This window comes from Melozone crissalis, unplaced genomic scaffold (assembly GCF_028551555.1).
Source record: "Melozone crissalis strain CALT ecotype California unplaced genomic scaffold, PUWL_Pcris_2 ptg000006l_1, whole genome shotgun sequence".
Taxonomy (NCBI): Eukaryota; Metazoa; Chordata; class Aves; order Passeriformes; family Passerellidae; genus Melozone; species Melozone crissalis.
In genome coordinates, this window is record NW_026535784.1 from 24,429,575 (window position 1) to 24,447,938 (window position 18,364).

The 18,364-nt window shown below is 35.9% G+C and overlaps 1 protein-coding gene across 1 annotated transcript; it reads right to left on the bottom strand.

Moving 5' to 3' along the window:
- Window positions 1-761: 761 nt before the first annotated feature.
- On the bottom strand, window positions 762-17,994 carry FGL1 (fibrinogen like 1). Its single transcript, XM_054295681.1, has 8 exons — window positions 17,939-17,994; window positions 15,591-15,664; window positions 10,287-10,473; window positions 7,699-7,858; window positions 6,884-6,981; window positions 5,850-5,938; window positions 4,794-4,981; window positions 762-921 (listed from the first exon to the last, which is right to left on the bottom strand). The coding sequence occupies exons 2-8, from the start codon at window positions 15,654-15,656 to the stop codon at window positions 762-764; spliced, it is 948 nt and encodes a 315-aa protein (XP_054151656.1). The 5' UTR covers window positions 15,657-15,664; window positions 17,939-17,994.
- Window positions 17,995-18,364: the final 370 nt, after the last annotated feature.

The window sequence follows — 18,364 nt, forward strand, 5'->3', positions numbered from 1 at the left end:
AAAAAAAAAAAAGAGAAAAAGAAAAAGAAAAAGAAAAAGAAAAAGAAAGCATTATGGTTACCAATAAAGAGAAAAGCATAATTACTGTCCATCTAAAAACGTCTTTAAATGTTTGAAAATTATTGAAATGTTGTGACCAGCCCTAGAAATACCTCAGCAAACAACAGACAATCCACTTCTCTATGCTGGATTCAATTGATTGTACCCTGGCAGCACCCCTTCTCTTTCTTCCGTTCCCTGCCTCATTCTTTAAACCTTTTATGTACACTATGTACACAACACATGCAACCTTTACATCAGAGGGATTTACAGGAAACTCATTCCTAAAGTCTTGAACCTTTCCAAAGCAGGCATGTTCCATCCACTGAGTAAACCTTATGCTTCTATTTGAGTAGGGTTTTTATTGTGTAAGTACAATTATTTTTCATTTTTGAGACAGCACAGTAACAATGGCGTTGTTTATGGGTGAAAGGATTTGGAGTTACTGGAAGTCCAAAAATTCACCATTTTAATGAAGATGTCATTATTCCTAGGTAAACACTTGCCTTTTTAAAAAAATACTTGGACCTATTAGCATTAATATTTGTATCTAAAGCTTCATAGGCTATCTTGTCTTTTCACTTACGTCTCATAAAACTACTGGTTGCACAGGAATCATTCCAAATTTATATATGCAGAGATTGAGAAGTAAAAATCTGCCCATTTTGATTGGGAATTAATTTCCTAAAAGATTAATCAGGTGAATAGTGTTAATAGAATATTTAAACAATAATTAATTCAAAGTCTGCTGGTCTGACCTTCATGACAACAGATTTCAGAGAATACCACCACCCGTGCCAGGTGTACCAAACAATCCCGTTGTCTGTCTTGGCAGTGTAGGGACCTCTGTAGTACAAACCATTCAGGTTGGCAGAGTGACACCTGGTGGGAAAGTAAAGGGAAACAGCAATAAGGCCTCCTGCTGAAAAGTTCCATGCATTTGTTATTTATTTCTCTGTGAGTCAAAAAATTTTGCCATGTTGATGCCTGCCTAGTCTGACAGCTGCATAAATTTGCATTTGTGCATAAACAACAGGGTTTTAATTAGGGAAGAATTGCAAATGCGTTTTGCTTCTTTTAACCAAAAGTGCTGCTTTTTCTTTCTATGTTTTTTGACACTACTAGCCCTTGGAGTTTTTCCTGGTAATTTGTTTCAGTGGAAAATTTTTCCAGAGTTGTTCAGGATGGAAGACAGCAGGGCACACACCACACTCTGGGAAAGAAATACTGTTTTGTTTTTCTGTTGTTCCAGAGTAGCCCTCTGTAAGTTTTCCAGTTACAGCACATGGTATTTTGTATGACAAATCCTGAATACCACCATCAGTTTGCCTGCCCACCTGTGGGCTTCTATTTACAAAGAGGAATTCTGACAACTAATTACATGTGTACCAATTCACTGGATCACCCGAGCTGGCATTTTATTTGACTACACAAAGTAGAGGGGATTTTGTTGTTTTTAACAGACTCAGGCAGAAATGCAGTTATAGTTTATTAAATACACTGGTTGAAACAAACAGAAAACCCTAGCAAAACCCAAAAGGCTTGAAAAGGGAGCAGCACAACCTTGATACTTGCCTGGTTTCTACGAGAAACAAGCTTAGATATTTATGTGGAGAGCAAACTGGCTGTTCCTTCTGCAGCACTTTGTGATGAATCAGCTTGATTTATCTGCCAATTCAGTATTTCATTATAAATGCTGTTAATATCTAGCTGTTGAACACCATGATGGATTCCAAAAGCAGACTTCAGAAAATATGCACGCAGAAAACATTCCAAATAACCTTATGAGTTTTGTTACTGGCAAATCTTAGTCTTTTTTGCTTTGCTCACACTTTATTAACAAAGTTTTTGAGAACTGAGATAAAATCTATGACAAAAACTCGATAGGAAAATTCGCATCTATATATCCTTATTTATTGCTTACAATTTTTAATGTTTTTATTGAAAGCTTATAAATTGTGGACATCAAAAGTGAGTTTGTTTTTGAGAATGACAAACTTGTATCAGAGCTGACCTAATCTTTCTAATCATACAAATTCTGCAATGAGGAGGCACTCTGCCTACTTTGAATCAAAACACAGATTTCATTAAAAGAATCATAAGAAGGCACACCATAATTTTGCCAACAGCAATATGAGCCAGTAAAAAGTCTTAATTAGTGCTGGGAAGCATGAATAGTGAAAATCAGAGTATTCAGTATCCAAGCAGATGTTTTCTAAAGTAACTGTACATACTAAGTTAACAACTGGCATGTGATATGATATTGTGAAAAAACATTCATTATTCACAAGTCAATAAATACCTTAAAGTTAGCCTGTGTTCCTCCTATCTTTTCAATAGGCTAATATAAAGTTAAAAACTACACTGCAGTAGTTTCAAAAGTACAGCCAACTCTCAACTGTCCATGGATATTTTATCTGAATTATGTATTAACTCTCCATGGATATTTTAGCTGAATTATGTATTAACTGTGTGACATATATAAGAGTTGCTTCCCTGAAGAACCCTTTGAATTCTGTCTGGATGTATTGACTCCACTGACCCCACATGAACATAGTTATGCAGTCTCTGGGATGATTGGTAGGGCAGGAAGCTTGAGTTAGTGATATCTGGCCCCAAGTTGTTGCCTAACAGATCCCTCTTACCATCCATACATGGTATAACTAAAAATGGGAGTGCTGGGAGAGAATAAGCTGATGTCCAACTGGAATTGTGCACTGTCACTACTTATGAACCTTTATGAACTTTATCTCACTACTTATGAGCTACTTATGAGCTTTGCAATACCCTGGGTACTGGAAAGCTTATGACCTGCAGGTAGTGCTGGAGTGAACTCAGCTCTGTGGACTTGCATTCAAGATAAAAATCTCTGCTGGAGCTTTGCTTACAAAAGGGGCCATTTTTCTGCAGAAGTCCAGGACAACAAATGCTGAGCTGGAGCAAGACTGGTGGCTTGAAACTAGCCCTGAGCTACTTCCATGTGGCCTCACTTGTGTCACGTCCCTTGGTTTTCATATTATCTGGGCTTTTCTGTATTTCATTAGTCCTGATAGCATAGAGCTGGCTATAAACAATTCCTTCATAGCTGGGAGCTCTTATGCAAACCAGCCAAGAGCACTAATTCCTTCTATATTTGCTAATCTGTGCATGACAAATATGTGTTTCTGAGTGCTTTCCTTTCTCTGCCAGTACTGTCCTTTGGAGTAGGACTTAATGATACTGACATTTTCTAGTATTTTGCAATGTTCAGTTCTATGTTAGGCTTAACATTAAAAATTCAATAACAAAGCAGTGAAATAACACTATTAGTCACTCACTTTCATTATCAAGCTAGACTGTCACTTTAAGAGCATGAGCTACACAGCCATAATAAGAACTAGCCTAGTAGGAGTCAGCTATCTTTAGAAGTTATGTAGCACCAACACAAGGTATAAATAACTGTCAAGCTCCGCTGTGCAGCTACTTTTGTAAAGTGGTCATTCTTTTGTCCAGGTCAATCCAATATTAAAAAAAAGTTTTTAAAAGGCAAAAAAACTTATTCAGTGGTCTAAAAGTGATTGGTAATTCAGTCTTAATGAAATCCATGGCATGATATCAGTTTTATGTGATTTGAGGTCCAGATACTCCTTTAAATTTATAAAAGCTCTGATTTCATTGGAAAAGAAGCTCCAACATAGTTGCCTTTCCCTTTTATATCTTAGTTTTCCTGAGAAATGCAAAAAAACATTGTCTACATGTGACTTTTTCCAAGTTTCAGATACTCTGCTGGCTGACTATCCATGCAAATATATTAAAATGTATTAAAATAAATACTTAATTGTGAAACACTAAGTTAATTGCTACATCATATCAGTTAAGGTGGTCACTGATTGCTTATGAAAACAGAATTTGGCAAATGAGGAGTTAAAAAGAGAAACAAAGGATGATACAACAGAAACAATGGAGTTGATCCAGCCTGGCACCTCTTGCCAAGTGAACTGAGATCACAGTGAGAGAGTAGCGCGCCTCCCTGAGCTGTATTTTAAACCTATTTTAAACCTCTCTATTACACAGCTGATTGCAGATCTTCTTTTTGTGGCTATATTTATTTACTTAATTACAGGAAAGAACACAGCTGATCTGTACAGGTTAAGGCTTCCATTTTTATCCTTTATTTTTGATTTGGTATATTGCATGTTAGTTGAATTTTTAAATTCTCTTATTCAACCCTATTTAAAAAAATCTTTCACTCAGTCCAGACATGCACACTGACAGAAACTGAGTGGACACATTACCATCTCCATTTGGAAAGAATAACAAGAGTGAGGTACTGTGAAGTGAGGTGAAAAAAATGAGTCTTGATAACCTGGCACTAGTTTAGCTTGTCAGATATTTGCAGTGCTGCCACATCTGGTCTAGTGCAACACAAGAAAAATGTGAGAGTGAAGTGCAGCAGGGATGTATCTGCAAACTCTACATGACCTACTTGTGTAAAAGCTATTTACCTCAGAGGGGCAGAATTATCTCTTCCTCACTGCCTGATAACAAAGATGACCCGTGGCAAATGCCATTATCACAGACCAGCCTGAGCTGCACAGTAGGTGCTGTCCCTTCTAAGGTGAGCCTCAGTCTTACCAGCACTGAGATCTCTGCTAGGGGACAAGGGCACATTGCAAATAAATGAACAATCCCAATCTATCTTCTACCATATGTTATTATTTTATGAATACCCATGGAGCAGAATAGTTGACAGTACCCATATGAAATCAAAATACCTGTTAAACCACCAGCCAGCCTTTTCCTCTTCAGCACAGTTCCCTTCATAGTTGTCATTATCCCTGTCTCTAGTACTGAATTTCATTCCTCGATGATCAGCCCACCATTTTACTTCAGGATGAAATCCACCCGTAAGGGAATCACCAGCTGTACCAGAGTATTCACCACAACTCATCTCATAAGAATGCTAATAAAAAATGTGAAGAAAGAAAAGAAAATTAAATTCCTGTATGTCTTTAGCCCTTAGCATGTCAGAGAGTGAAACCACAAAGAAGAACCTAGCCTGTTCCATTTGCTGCTATTTTTATGCTAAGAAATGTCCTGCCACTTAGACACGATGTCCTTAATACTGAAAGGCTGTAGAGATGCTTAACAGGGATAAAATTTGTCATTAACCATATGTATAAATGACTTAATAAAAACAACATTAGGGCTAGTTTGCAGTATACATTAGCAAATCAGAACATCTTCTATCATTATTGTCACCCTGTTCTAAGTTCTTCTAAGCCTTCTGATGTTTACATTCTTGTAACCAATTTTCTCATGCGCTTTTCTGTAAACACTTCTTGTTTTGCATTCTTTTCTGGAGGAGGGAAATTTGATGGACTGTTGGTTTGTCCAGTGTCATTGGAGAGGTGGCACTGTCACCCTCCAATCCACTGTCACTTTTGAAAATCTATAAATGTTGGAGTCAGAAATTAAATGTCCTTCTTTTAACCTTGGAGATTCCAGTGTCCCCATTGTTTTGTTTCGTGTCCTATAGTGACACATTATTGTTGGTAATATCAACAAACATAGAAAAACTGCTTTTATCTATTTATTAACCCAAATTATTCATATCATTTACAGAAAGTATGAAATTAATGTATCAGAGTAAATCACTTTTATTAGGTATTTGAAAATTATAAGCATGTGTAAGAAAGAAAATATGGTTTAGAACCTTAAATTAAGGTACTACACAAATCTTTATGGAAATTAGGGAACCTGTGTGTTTATTGTTTGCCTACAAAATCCACATTTTCATTAAAACCTTTAGTCATTTAATGTTTTATTACCTCTTCTCCTGCAACTCTGAATCTTGCATACTGTGCAAAACGTCGTTCTCCTTCAAAATCAGTTAGATCAATTCTTAAAGTATAATTCCCTTAAAAAAAACCAAATTATTTTAGTTAAACTAGCCTATCTCGCTGCTTTTCAGAACTGGGCTTTATAGTAGAAGATTAAAAGAAAATGTTTTTATCATGAATCTCTATCACCTCAGCATATTTTATAGGGTTTTATCTTCTTTCTTTATGCATAGTAAAGCATATATTGCTATTCTTTGCCTTATTCAGCTGAGTGAATTCTATTCAGCCTAGAAAATTTTAGAATTATTTCAATACAAATTTTTAAATGTAGGGAAAAAATTGTAAAAAAAGATGGCCTTACAGGTTTTACATTTTAGTACAATATCTGAGGTGGTAGTGAAAGCATAGTGAAAACTCATCAATAAATTTTCACCTATGAAAATCAGATTTTTATACTCTGAAAATTAATAAATTTATACTAGGATCACATCTTGGTAGCACTGATTTCTATATGATTTAGCCTGCTAAGCCAGTGGGTAAGTTTTGTATCTGCAGCATTCTACAACAAAGCAGAAGTTAGCTTATGTTGAGTGACAATTAGAAAGATGGAAATAACTTTCTAGTCCTGGCCTCATCAACAGGACTGGACTAGAATTACTTCCATGTAATAGCCCACACAGCTAAAAAGCCCCAAATCAGTGTCTTGGTACAGCATATACCCATCTCTGGACTGCTAGTGATGCTGATGGAAAATGGATAGAGACAATTCTTTTAAGGTAGACTCCTGTCTCCTGTTCCCTGTTTCACAGGGGCTCTCAGTATGCCAGGGGCCTAAGGACAGTTTTGAACCTTTTGTTAGAAAACATATATTCAAATGTGTTTTTTTCTGAAACTTAGAGAAGTCCATGCAGACTAACAACAGAAATCAGGATTTATGATAACAAAAAGGGGGAACAAAAAAATTGCCTGGAAAGAGCAAAGAAACAGAAACAATAAGACTATTGTTACAATACAAATCTTACCTTGATTAGTCAAATAATGAAGATTTTTGTTTCCAAGCCAAAATTCACCATTTTTCAAAACAAAATTTCCAAAGCCTTCTTCATAGTCAGCCCAGAGTCTGAAATGGGTATAAATTACTAATTTCTCAAAAAAGCAACTTTATTTGGATGTTTTATATTACAATTTTAGATCACAGATTAACTCAAACTGGAAGGAACCTCAGGAAGCAAGCTAGTCCAGTGTCAGTCTCAAGCCAGAATCAGCCATGGGATCGGACCTGGTTGTTCAGGACTTGTCTGTTCAGATCTTGAAAACTTCCAAGGATGGAGACTGCACATTCTCTTTGGGGAACCTGCTGACTCTTTTCATGGTGAAAAAGTTTCTCCTTATATGCAGTCTGAACCTCTCGTGTTTCAGCTGAGGTACTTTGTTTCTCATCCTCCCACTAGACATGTTTGTGAACATTTTTACTCAAAGACCCTCAGACTGCTTCCTTTTTTTTTTTTTTTTTAATTTTTACTAATTGCAGAAGACAATCTTTCCTCATCATTAAGAGTCCTTGCTCCAACAGTTGTTAAGGCATTTGACATTGAAGTGTCCTTGTGTCAAATACACAAGTTGTCAGAAAAAGATCAGAACGGATGTCTCACATCCAGACAGCCAGAACCAGAAGTGGTATCCCATCTGGAGGCTGCTCCACATAATAACCATTCCTCCCTTTTATCTGGGACAACAACTTACTCATATACTTCTAAAGTTCAGATTTAACTTAGCACCATCTCGTTAATGTTTCTTCACTTTGATTCCAGATTTAATTACCAAATCTAGTACCTACCTATCAAAATTCTGGCTGCCATCGGAACGTCTCTGAAACACAGTCCAGCCACCCCCTTCAGACATGTCACAGAATGCAAAGAATTCCTTGGGACTCTGGATTGGTTTTATTTTATAAAATCCATTTTGCTTATGGCCTTCATTGTAGATTTCTGCACAATCTGTTCACACAACATTAATCGGTCATAACATTTTTAGTCCTGTACTTAATGGCAAAATCAGAAATCAAGTCAGTAACAGTAATCAAGTCATGTTACGTAGAAGTCACATATGAACCACACTAATAAAATGAAATGTCTCTGCAAACACATTTCTTTGACTTTTGGGTATTTTTTTTGTACTTGTGTTGCTCTAAAGCTTTGCTGGCCTGTAATTATTTTGATATATCATTGAAATAATATTTTCACATAGTGAAATATGACCATTTTTGTTTCTACTTGACTAGCAGAATAATTCCTCTGTTTTAAGTGGTGTCACTTTTAATTTACAGTGGTATCATCCACATTAGAATCCTGTTACAACCTTAAAATTACATGTAACATACAGTAACTTTTAAAAAGAAACATGCACTTCTATGTCCAGAAGTTCACAGAAATGCCAGAAACAAAAGTATGGAATCTCCATTTTTAAAAACAGAAACAATTGCAGGGCCTGATTCTCCTGTCCCTTCTATCAAATAGGAGCAAAAGTATACAGAAGACTACTCCCAAAAAGTGCAGTGTGTGTGTAAAATGATACTACTTTGGCTTGGCACCATTCACAGTCTGGTCTGCATTGCTGTTGATGAATATAATTTACAACAATAACAAAATTCAGAGTTCATCGAAATATTACAGCAATGTAATTGTATAATCTTATATTCTTTCCTCTAGGAATTAAGAAATGAAATGAGTTCTTTGTTTATATGTAATCTACATCAGGCAGTCATACAGAAAAGACATATAATTTTCAGCATTTCTGTTTTTCCTGGCAAAGGTAGAGCTGATTAACTTTAAGGAATTCTCTGAATTGGCTGAACTTCCAGGCCTGCTTGAAACTTTATAAACTATTATATATCTCTTCAGTGAAAGTGTCAGTGAAGATAAGACATAGAAAATAAACACTTTATACTGAAAACAAATAGCTATGCCAGAATTTGAACAAACTCTAATAGAAAACATGATTTAAATAACAGCTAAGTTGTCTTTATAGACAATGTGCGGTTGGCTTTGAGAAAATTAATTTCTTAGTAGGTAAGCAAAACACAAGCATATCTTAATTTTTAGCAGGTGTATATAGTATGGAATTTCCCCCTCACTATCTAACTCAATTTATCCAGCTCTGTTGATATTATAATGCTACAGCAGTTTAAGAAAATAATACAGTATGAACAGGAAAGGCATTTTCCAAGCTGTAAAGAAAGTGAAAAATAATGGGGGAAAAATAATCAGAAACAGGAACAAGTTAGATCTGTTTATTAGAGTAACATTGTAAAAGAATAAATTGAGGCTTATGCTAAGAAAGGACAAATATCTTTCAGAGAAATGTGGCTTTAATAATCTTTTCAGTAACAAGTAAGTCAGCTCTAATAATAAAAATAAAGTGTTCCAGAATGCTGAGTACATAAATACACAGCTAAAATTTTTATGTCAGATTTACAACTGCTTTTTATTTCATTTTAATGGTGTTTTATTATATTTGATGCCTTGAGATCAAATGTTATATATATTGGTATTTTTTCCAGCAGCATAAGCACTACAAGCATATTCAATCAAGGCTATTAAAAATAATAGTAGTTAAGACTTTCTAGCACTGGACAGCTAGAAACAAACACCACCTAGAAGTCAGTCTCCTAAATTGTATTTTCAATCCAACTATTGTTTTGGATGGTGTTTTATTATATCAAGAGTTCGGATGATGTTTATTATATACTTCCACTGTATGTATGAAAGGCCTTCCACTGTAGAAGGAGTGGATCACCACCAGAGTGCTGGTGAAATTAGAAAAACAACTTTAAACCAGGATTTAAAAGCTGTGATGTCATGAGCTGAATCCAACTCAGTGAAAATGTTATTAAAGTGAGATGCAGATGCCATAATGCCAGGCTTATGTGTGTAAATATGGAGGTCTCAGGGACTTTACAGATTGGAACAAAGTCAGTTGCTTGTAACCCAGGAAACCAGTTGAATGTATGAATGTGAACTAACCCTGTTGTTAGTTATTTTTGAGATTGCTAGAACTTCTGACATTAGTCAAAGAATGGCATTTAGAAATCTGAAACTCCTGATTAACATTTTGTAAATGTCTGGCTTTTGTCTGTTGTATTGCTGAGATTTATGCTTGTTTTTAAGTTATGATTGTTAACTGATTGTTTTCATGTTATGCACTACTAATAAATCAGTAAACTTCTTAAATCCTCATTTGATTTTTACAATCTGACATCAGCAATTTTTCCTTGCACAACAGGTCTAGGCAAAAGCTGAGCCCTGTGTTTTAAACAAACATTCTACAAGGAGTTTTTAAAACAATATCTCAATAGGCCCAATTGTGCTAAAGCTTCTGGGTATCATTACAATGAAGGGAAATGAAAAGAATAGCTCCATTTCTAACCTGAATACTGTCTTGTTCCTCCCAAGTCAATGACACTGTTTTCATCTTCTCTCTCTGAATCTCTGTACTGAATCTCTTTCTTCTCTAAGAGTTGCATAATTTTTAACTGCTTCTGTTTCACACGATGCTCCAGAAGCCTCACCTGGCCCTGAAGTCGTATTTGCTCTTGAAAACATTTCTGTAAATCCTAGAGAGGAAAACATATCTTATTGTAAAATCAACACATTTTATGTGATATTTAACATGTGACACAAAGAGCCAAGCAACCAAAACATAAATAAAATTAAACTTGAATAAAATATTTTGGTCACAATTCCCCACAGACACTATGTTGACTTCCATCTCTGTTGCTACTTTGTTTAAAATTATATATTTCAAATGTTACTGCATGTAATATATAACACATACACATTATGAACACTTTGCAAAGAGACCTTCTCTTTAGTGCCGCCAGCTCTAACTGCAAAGATGCAGCAGGGACTTTGGGGAAAAACACTAAAATATCTCTATCATCTTCCATGCACAGAGATTTTCTATCCAGAGAAGCCTGCTACTAATATTGTTCTAAAGAGTTCTAAAGAGTTCTAAAGCTTCTAAAGAGTTTTAAAGAAATGCAATCCACATGGATATGTTTTCAACTTCATAGTGCATTTTTGAATGCTTTTAAGTTACACACTTCTTATGATAAGAAACCTAACACTGCCAACATAAATATTGTTAAGTTTTAAGCTCATTTTTGGCATGCTAAAATAGTCTCTAAGAAGCCCTGAATATACATGAAAAATAAAAGTTAAAACAAAAGTTAAAGTCAATGTTGTGCTGTGACTTTTGTACTTAATTTTGCCATGCAGAGTGGGTGAGAAATGTGGTAATTCTGATACAGTGTTACCTAGCACTCACTTGACCCTCAAGGGCTGGAATAGTGGAATAGCTGCTCCAAATTCTGACATGCTGAATGCATGCTGAGCAATAAATAATTGGTTTTAGATTAAAGACTATGGTAAAACAGCCTAAGTGAACACAACCTGATCTGGAGAACTTAAATTAAAACAGTCTGTATGGTTTAAAATATATATTAAATAAATTTGATTTCAGTGGGAGGGAGAAAAGCCTTTGGAAACATGACAGAAGTTTTGCATCAGTAACACTGAAATTTTATATAAGCACAGTTTAGTAGCTTGTAAAAGAGCACAACTAGCACTGTAAAGGCAAAATCAAAGGGTGACTTTCTGGAAAACTGACAGGTAAGATCAAATTTGCAGTAGTTCTAAATTGGTGCTACCTTATTCATAGGGAACATTATTTACATGTAGACCTGCAATATTTGTCATTTATATGGAAGAATTGATATCTCAGAACATTGCCTTATCACACCAAACTATAGAGATGTCTGCAATAGCATACTGCTGTGCATAGTGAGGTGCACCTCAGTGGGGTCTGCATACTTTAATTTGCATCAAGCTCAGGTTTCACCCATTGTCCATGAACACTTCCAACAAATTGTTCCATTTGTCTGCAATATTTAGTTCAACTGAAAAATTTGATCAACAATCCTGAAGACAGCCTTCTGCCTTAAGTATTACTGAAGTGTATTCATACTTAACTGCAATCGAAAGCACACAGTGAAATAAAAGAATGGGGGGGGGGGGGGGGGGGGGAAATACACATATACATATGAAAAAAAATACATATTTTTTCAGGTCGTTGGCAAACTAGGCAGTTTGTCAGCGGCCTGTCCGAGAGGGAAAGGCTCAGCAGGCTGTGTTTGGGCTGCCCACGCCGGGCGGTTCGGGCCGCTGTGCCGAGCCCAGTCGCAGCCCTGCGCTGGCCCAGGAGCGATGCTGGCCCACAAGGGGGCGCTGTAGGGCCAGAGGCACAAACGCCCTTTTTAGAGGGACACAGCGGCCAACGACCCGGTAATACCCCAAAAGTTCTATCTGATTTAAGAACCTTCGCTTGAAAATGTTTTTTCAGTTGTTGATAGCTATACGAGATGCTTAGCATATCATCCTTTTCTTCTAGCTGGAAACAAGAGAAGAAAATAGGTAAATATATGGGCATGCAAAGTTGCTACAGTAGCTTAGAGGGATGGTACTTGACTGTATGCACTGGCTAATGTAGGACATGTTGCATGTTACAAAGAAAAGATGCACTATTTATTGTGCAGCCTCTCCAGGGCGGTGTCTGCAGCTTCACACAAACCCTTCACAAAAGCTGAATTTTGTACTCAGTGGGAGATTCAGAAGAGGCTTCCTTGACAGGTGACTGCAGATTGCCCATCTGGTCCTCTGTGAATACAGAAAATTACAGAGGACTGCAGAACTTTAGAGAAAGAGATAAATAGGTGGATTGAAAAAATATTTCCAGGCTCAGCCTGACGAGCTAATGCTAAATATAAAAGAAAAGCTGTCCAAAAAATCCCATGTTCCTGGTCAGACCAAATATTTATTCTAATCATACTAAGTTAAGTGATAAAGAAGCCACCCTGCCACAGTTACCAGTTTTAGTGAGAAGCTTAGCCTGTGTCAGTCTTAACTCAGCCCTCTCAAGCTTGGAGAACACGGTAAAATGCAATAGGAGAGTCCTGGAAATGGTGGCCCCCATTGCCAGGCCCTCACAATTTCCCAGACAGGACTTCAGGTGGGCAGCCTCTGTGACAGTGGCAGATCTGAGCCACAAGGAGCTACCTTCCATTCTGGAAAGAGCAAGGGGCAGGGCATTTGGGAGAGGCAGCTACAGGCAGCTACAGATGATTCTTTCAGGTGAAAGAAATGCCTCTATCAGTTCCCCTTTCATACTGCTAAAAGCCATTCTCCTGCTGTGGTTAAATTATATAGTAAAAGTATAGAACTTCTTGAAAAAAAATTATCTTACCTTAGAAAAACTTGGTATCTAAATTCAGTGTGACACCACTTCATATACCACAAAAAAAGGTCCTTTCCTTTGAACCAAATTAAACACAAGTCTGCAATAGGCTGTGTCTCTAAATATTATTTTTAAACTTGCATTTAAAATCCATCTTTTGTTATTATTTACTTGAAAATATAAATTAATTCATAAAAATAACTATGAGCTGATTCTCATCTGCTTTGCAGACAATACACTCATGATGGGGTGAACAGTGATATATCTACACTAAACATTGCAATTTCCTTATTTGAAAGGTTTTAAGCTTTTAATGCTTAGGAAGTGAGAGTAAATTAGAAGTGATAATCAAGATATGACTAGCCATACTGAATAATAACAGCATAAGAAAAGAAAAATGCTTGAGCAGAAATAGTTTTGAAAGTAACCTACATATGAAAAGTACTGGTGTCTGATACTTTCTCTTCTTTCCCTGGCTTCAGCATTCTCACTAATGTCTCTCTGTCAGCTCCAGACAAATCCCATTAGACTTCTGCTGCTGAACAGCAAAACCACAGTTCTCATATTTGGAATTCCATGTGTATTTTTTTCATGGGACAATGACAAGGTAACTGCAACTTCAATTGGATCAATATGGCTTTTAGATCTTCAGCTTACCAGACTCTTCTTGCAATGTGCTGCTACACTTTTTTTCACAGGATAATCCTTTAAAAACCATTGAAGTTAAACCAATGGTTAAACCACTCCAGTGCAAAGCTGGAGTAATAAAATAGTAATAAAAAAGCAAAATGCAAATTACAGTTCTCACATATTGCTATTCCATTTGTTATATTTGGACCACAGTTAAACCATTACAATGTTGAAATACTCAAGAAAATGTGGATTTTACTGTGGCTATCTCCAGGGGACAGTGGTGCCCACTGACTGAAACCAGACTGAACACAACCTGTTCTGTCTGTTTCAGTGAAGCAACTGTTTGCACTACACATTGAGAAGCAATTATCTAACAACTGCTGACAGCTCTGCTCTTGGGCACACAATCCTACATTTAACCAGCTGCTGCAATTAATGTGCATTCACTTTCATTATTGTGTGAATTATTTAGCAGCCAGTGACCTTCCATTAAAATTATTGCTACAAATTGGACTCGGAATACTTAATGAGAACTATAAAAATACAAGGTTTTTACCTGTGGTGCTATTTCGTCTACTTTTAATAGTATGAATTAGCTCCAAAATAACTCTATATTGAAATAAGTGTTTTAATTAGATTAAAAGGTGAAAAATTTGAGATGAAGTTCTGAATATTCCCAGTTTTTACTCAGAAGGTCAGCTAAGTCCAAAATATTCTAAATGAAAAACAATAATTAAAAAATAAGTAAATGAATTTGACTGTGATGCCTCTTTTCTCAGTAGGCTTCTGCAGAAATTAGTAATATTTTTCTCACTGAGCAGAAGTGATTAGAGAGTCATTCCCATTCTGCCTCTATAAAGCTACTTATCTGAACAAAAGTTTTCCATAAGGTAATGTAATCCACAAAAAATAGTTGTAAATTCAGCAACTACTTCTGCCTAGGCGATTATGAATCAAGAATTCAATCCCTTTAGGTCTCTGCTATTTAGGACCTGGATATAAAACTAGTAAGGACAGCCATGACATGCAGTGCAGCATTGGTAAGGCTAGAAGTATTTTAAACTGTGGAGTAAGTGTGATTTTATTAGGGTTTTTGTTGGAGAAACAGAATGTATAGGAGAGGGCTTTGGGAGCTTGAAGTGAAGGAGCTTTGATCATTGTTTCTGACTGTGAACTACAATGTAGTTACATGGAAACAAGTAAGAATATGAAGTTATGGATTTTGTTTGAGAAAAGGTTGTAGGGCCAGTGGACAAGGTGGAAAAGGATGGAAACATTCTGCATGCCAGGTGTCAGTGCCCAGAAACAGCACTGCTGCAGCCACTGCTTTAGGAGCTCCTGTGCTTCACCTTTCTGTAACTATGCTCTCAAAACTCCAGGTGCAATTCTGAGTTAGCATTACACCTGAATGGCAATTGTGTGCCTTCTGTACAATGTGCCTCCATGCACCATAAGATACCTGTTCTAGGAAAGATTTATTGTCTCCTTTTTCACATCAGATCCAGTCATAAACTGAAAGGGTTTCTTTTTTTTGTGCCATTACCTAGTGATGGACCTTCCAGTGTAAACTTATGCATTTGTTTCCTCTTTCATTATTGGACACTTGTCCCCACTAAACACTATTTGAAGATATTTCCTTATTCTTTCAATTTTTTGTGAATTCTAATCTTTCCCATCAAAGGTTCTGCCATTCTATGTAGAGATTGTGGGCACTATGGAGGGGATGTGCATTGTGAGCACTATGGAGGATAAAGTATGCAGTATTTAGAAGGAACTCTAGAGAAATATTTAATTACTAGAACTTACAGAGCTGCCAATGACATCCATCAGGCTAGCGCCAAGGACAAAATCAATCATTATCAAAATCTTCATTTTGGAAGCTGTGAAGTAGAGGAACAAAGGAAACACTAGTTAACTTAAACATTAAAACTAAAATTTACACTTGACATCTTAAATCTCATTAAAAATAGTCTATTTAACCTATAATTATTTTCTTGCAAATTGTAAATACAGTGCACATGCAGGATTCATTACAAATGTCTAAAATAGTCTGATGAAATACAACTCCAAAAGCCAGTAAAATGATAATTTATTCTTTTAGGCCACTTTATATTAGAGCTCTCTGTGTATTTCAGGACAGAGATTCAAGATTCAAAAGCACACATTTTATTTTCAAGACAAAAGAAGAAACATTTTAAGCAAGCTGAAGAACAGAGACATATTCCTTGTTGGTCTTTTAAATTTGTGAGAAAGATCCCCATCATATACAATTAAATTCTGAATTGGGCTAGTTGTCCTTGATCTAAAGATTTGTGCAAATTTTGTGCACCAGGAGAGGATCAAGATAATTTTACTGTCATAGAGTAATTTGGGGGGAAAATCCAAAATAGTTATCAGCTTTTATTCTAATGGTGACAAGAATGGCATCTTTAAAATGATAACTATGGATACTTTGCACTTTATGACCCATAGCATTTTAAACTCCATTTTTCCATATGAAAATTATTTTATGGGCCAAACCAATCACCACTGTATCTGACTGCCTTGCAAATGTTAGCTGATAGAACTTCAAAATAATTTTGTAAGACAGATGTGTGCTTTTCACAGAGGAGAAAACAAGGCTGCCAATCAGTAAAATATTTACAAACATTATACATAAGCTATTCTGAATTAATTACTTAAACTTCTGCAAGCTATCAACTGAGGAATTTTTTTTCTTTTGTAACTATGAATATTTTCATTTAGCATTGTTAACACCTAATTAAACCAGAATATGTGTCTACTCTGCTTTTCTTACCATGGAGTTATTAAGAAAAAGATCTCCATGATCATCAAGTTGAACCATTACTAAATATTGACAGGCCCACCACCAAAGCCTGTCCCTAAGCACCACATCTACATTTTTTGAATTGTTCCAGGGATGGTGACACATTTAAAGCATTTGTAGTTAGACACAGGGTAAAAAAACCCACAGAGGGACCTCTAGTAATTAGGGGAAACCAAAATCTTTATGCTGCCATCCTCCAAAGAAAGGGTGAAGGTAAAAAAGACTAGGAAGAGACCTGAAAATTCAAGTTCTGAAAGGAAATGGGTGACTTAAAAGCATTTCTCTGCTTCTGAGAAGCACAGATTTGTACAGGGGATATCCCTTTCCAGGAAAATCTTAATCTCAGACAGTACACATGTGGATTAATTATCACACACCATATGCTAGAGTGAGAAAAACTTGGTATTATATTTTCAAGTTGAAACACAAGCCCTTAACAGTTAGCTGGAAAAAAATCACTTTCTGTTTGAAACAATTTAAATTTAAGTGCAACTCTTGTGAAACCTTGAAATTTAATCCATGTGGTTACTCACTTACTATTCCAAGATTACACCTGGAATATGCATTGTACAGTTAGGCAGAAAATTTTTCCGAAGCTATGGAATCAAAATTCTAGAAAGATTTCTTTTTTCTTCTCAGTGCCTAGGCTTTCTTTAAAGGATACACACACAGTCAATCCTATATTCAAATTTCCCCTGAATATGATATTTTTCCCAAGTCTTTAAATAAAAAATTACTGAATAGATTTGATGACATTAAAGAAGTTCTGTACTATAAAAATTTTGAACCATTAGAATGTTCTTATGTTTTTTGAATTTAAGAGACAGCAAACTAGATGAAGTACAGATGCCTGTTTCTTTCTGTTGGCACAGTGTCAATAAGACTTGCATTGCTAATAAATACAATAATAGTAAGAGAGAAACTGCTGAAAGGATAGAAAATGACTGGAAAGTTTTTTGTTTGCTTTCTTAAAATTCGAATTATTAAACTCATGCACAGATTTGGTTTTGTTTAAATTTGGCGGTGTTACAAAAATTGCCCTGTTTTCCTCATCTCAGTCATGATTTTATTTACTTTTAGGTTCTAAAAGCAGCCTTGTTCGTATAGCCCATAGTATTACAAATTTGGAAACTGCAGATTCAAATAGTGGGTTTATTAACTACCTAGAAATGCAGAAAAATACCTAGATCCTGGTAAAACATTCATACATCATTTTCAATACTGCACCAGTTATATTGCCTTCAAAATACACATTACTTTTAAACCATAACTATAGAAATTAGCAATACGTCTTCCTTCTTCCCTCATAGGTACCCTAAATGTTTACCTTTAACTTCTGGACAGAACCCAAAGTTGTTAAATCTTCTTAAACTGATGCAAGTAATTCCAGAGCCCTTCCCAAGCTGCGGTTGTTTTTGCTATTAAATTCTGCAGAGTGGAGGCTTACATCTGCTATGAGTCACCGGGCTGGAATGCTGCTGAGAAGTTGCAGTTATCAAGACTAAACTGCAACATAAGAAGGAGATGATGGCAATTCTCTGCCTAACACAACACTTCTGAAACAAAAATAAACCAAAAATAACAAAGGATCATCTATTCCCTTTCATTGTTGTGGTTCAAGAAATTGCTGTCTGTATCATACTCAGCTTTGTACTCCAGTCCTTTCCATAGTCACAGACTAAATCTCTTAGGCTTCAGAGGTATATAGAGAATGTAACAGACTCAATAGATTTAAGAAAAAAGCCAATAATCA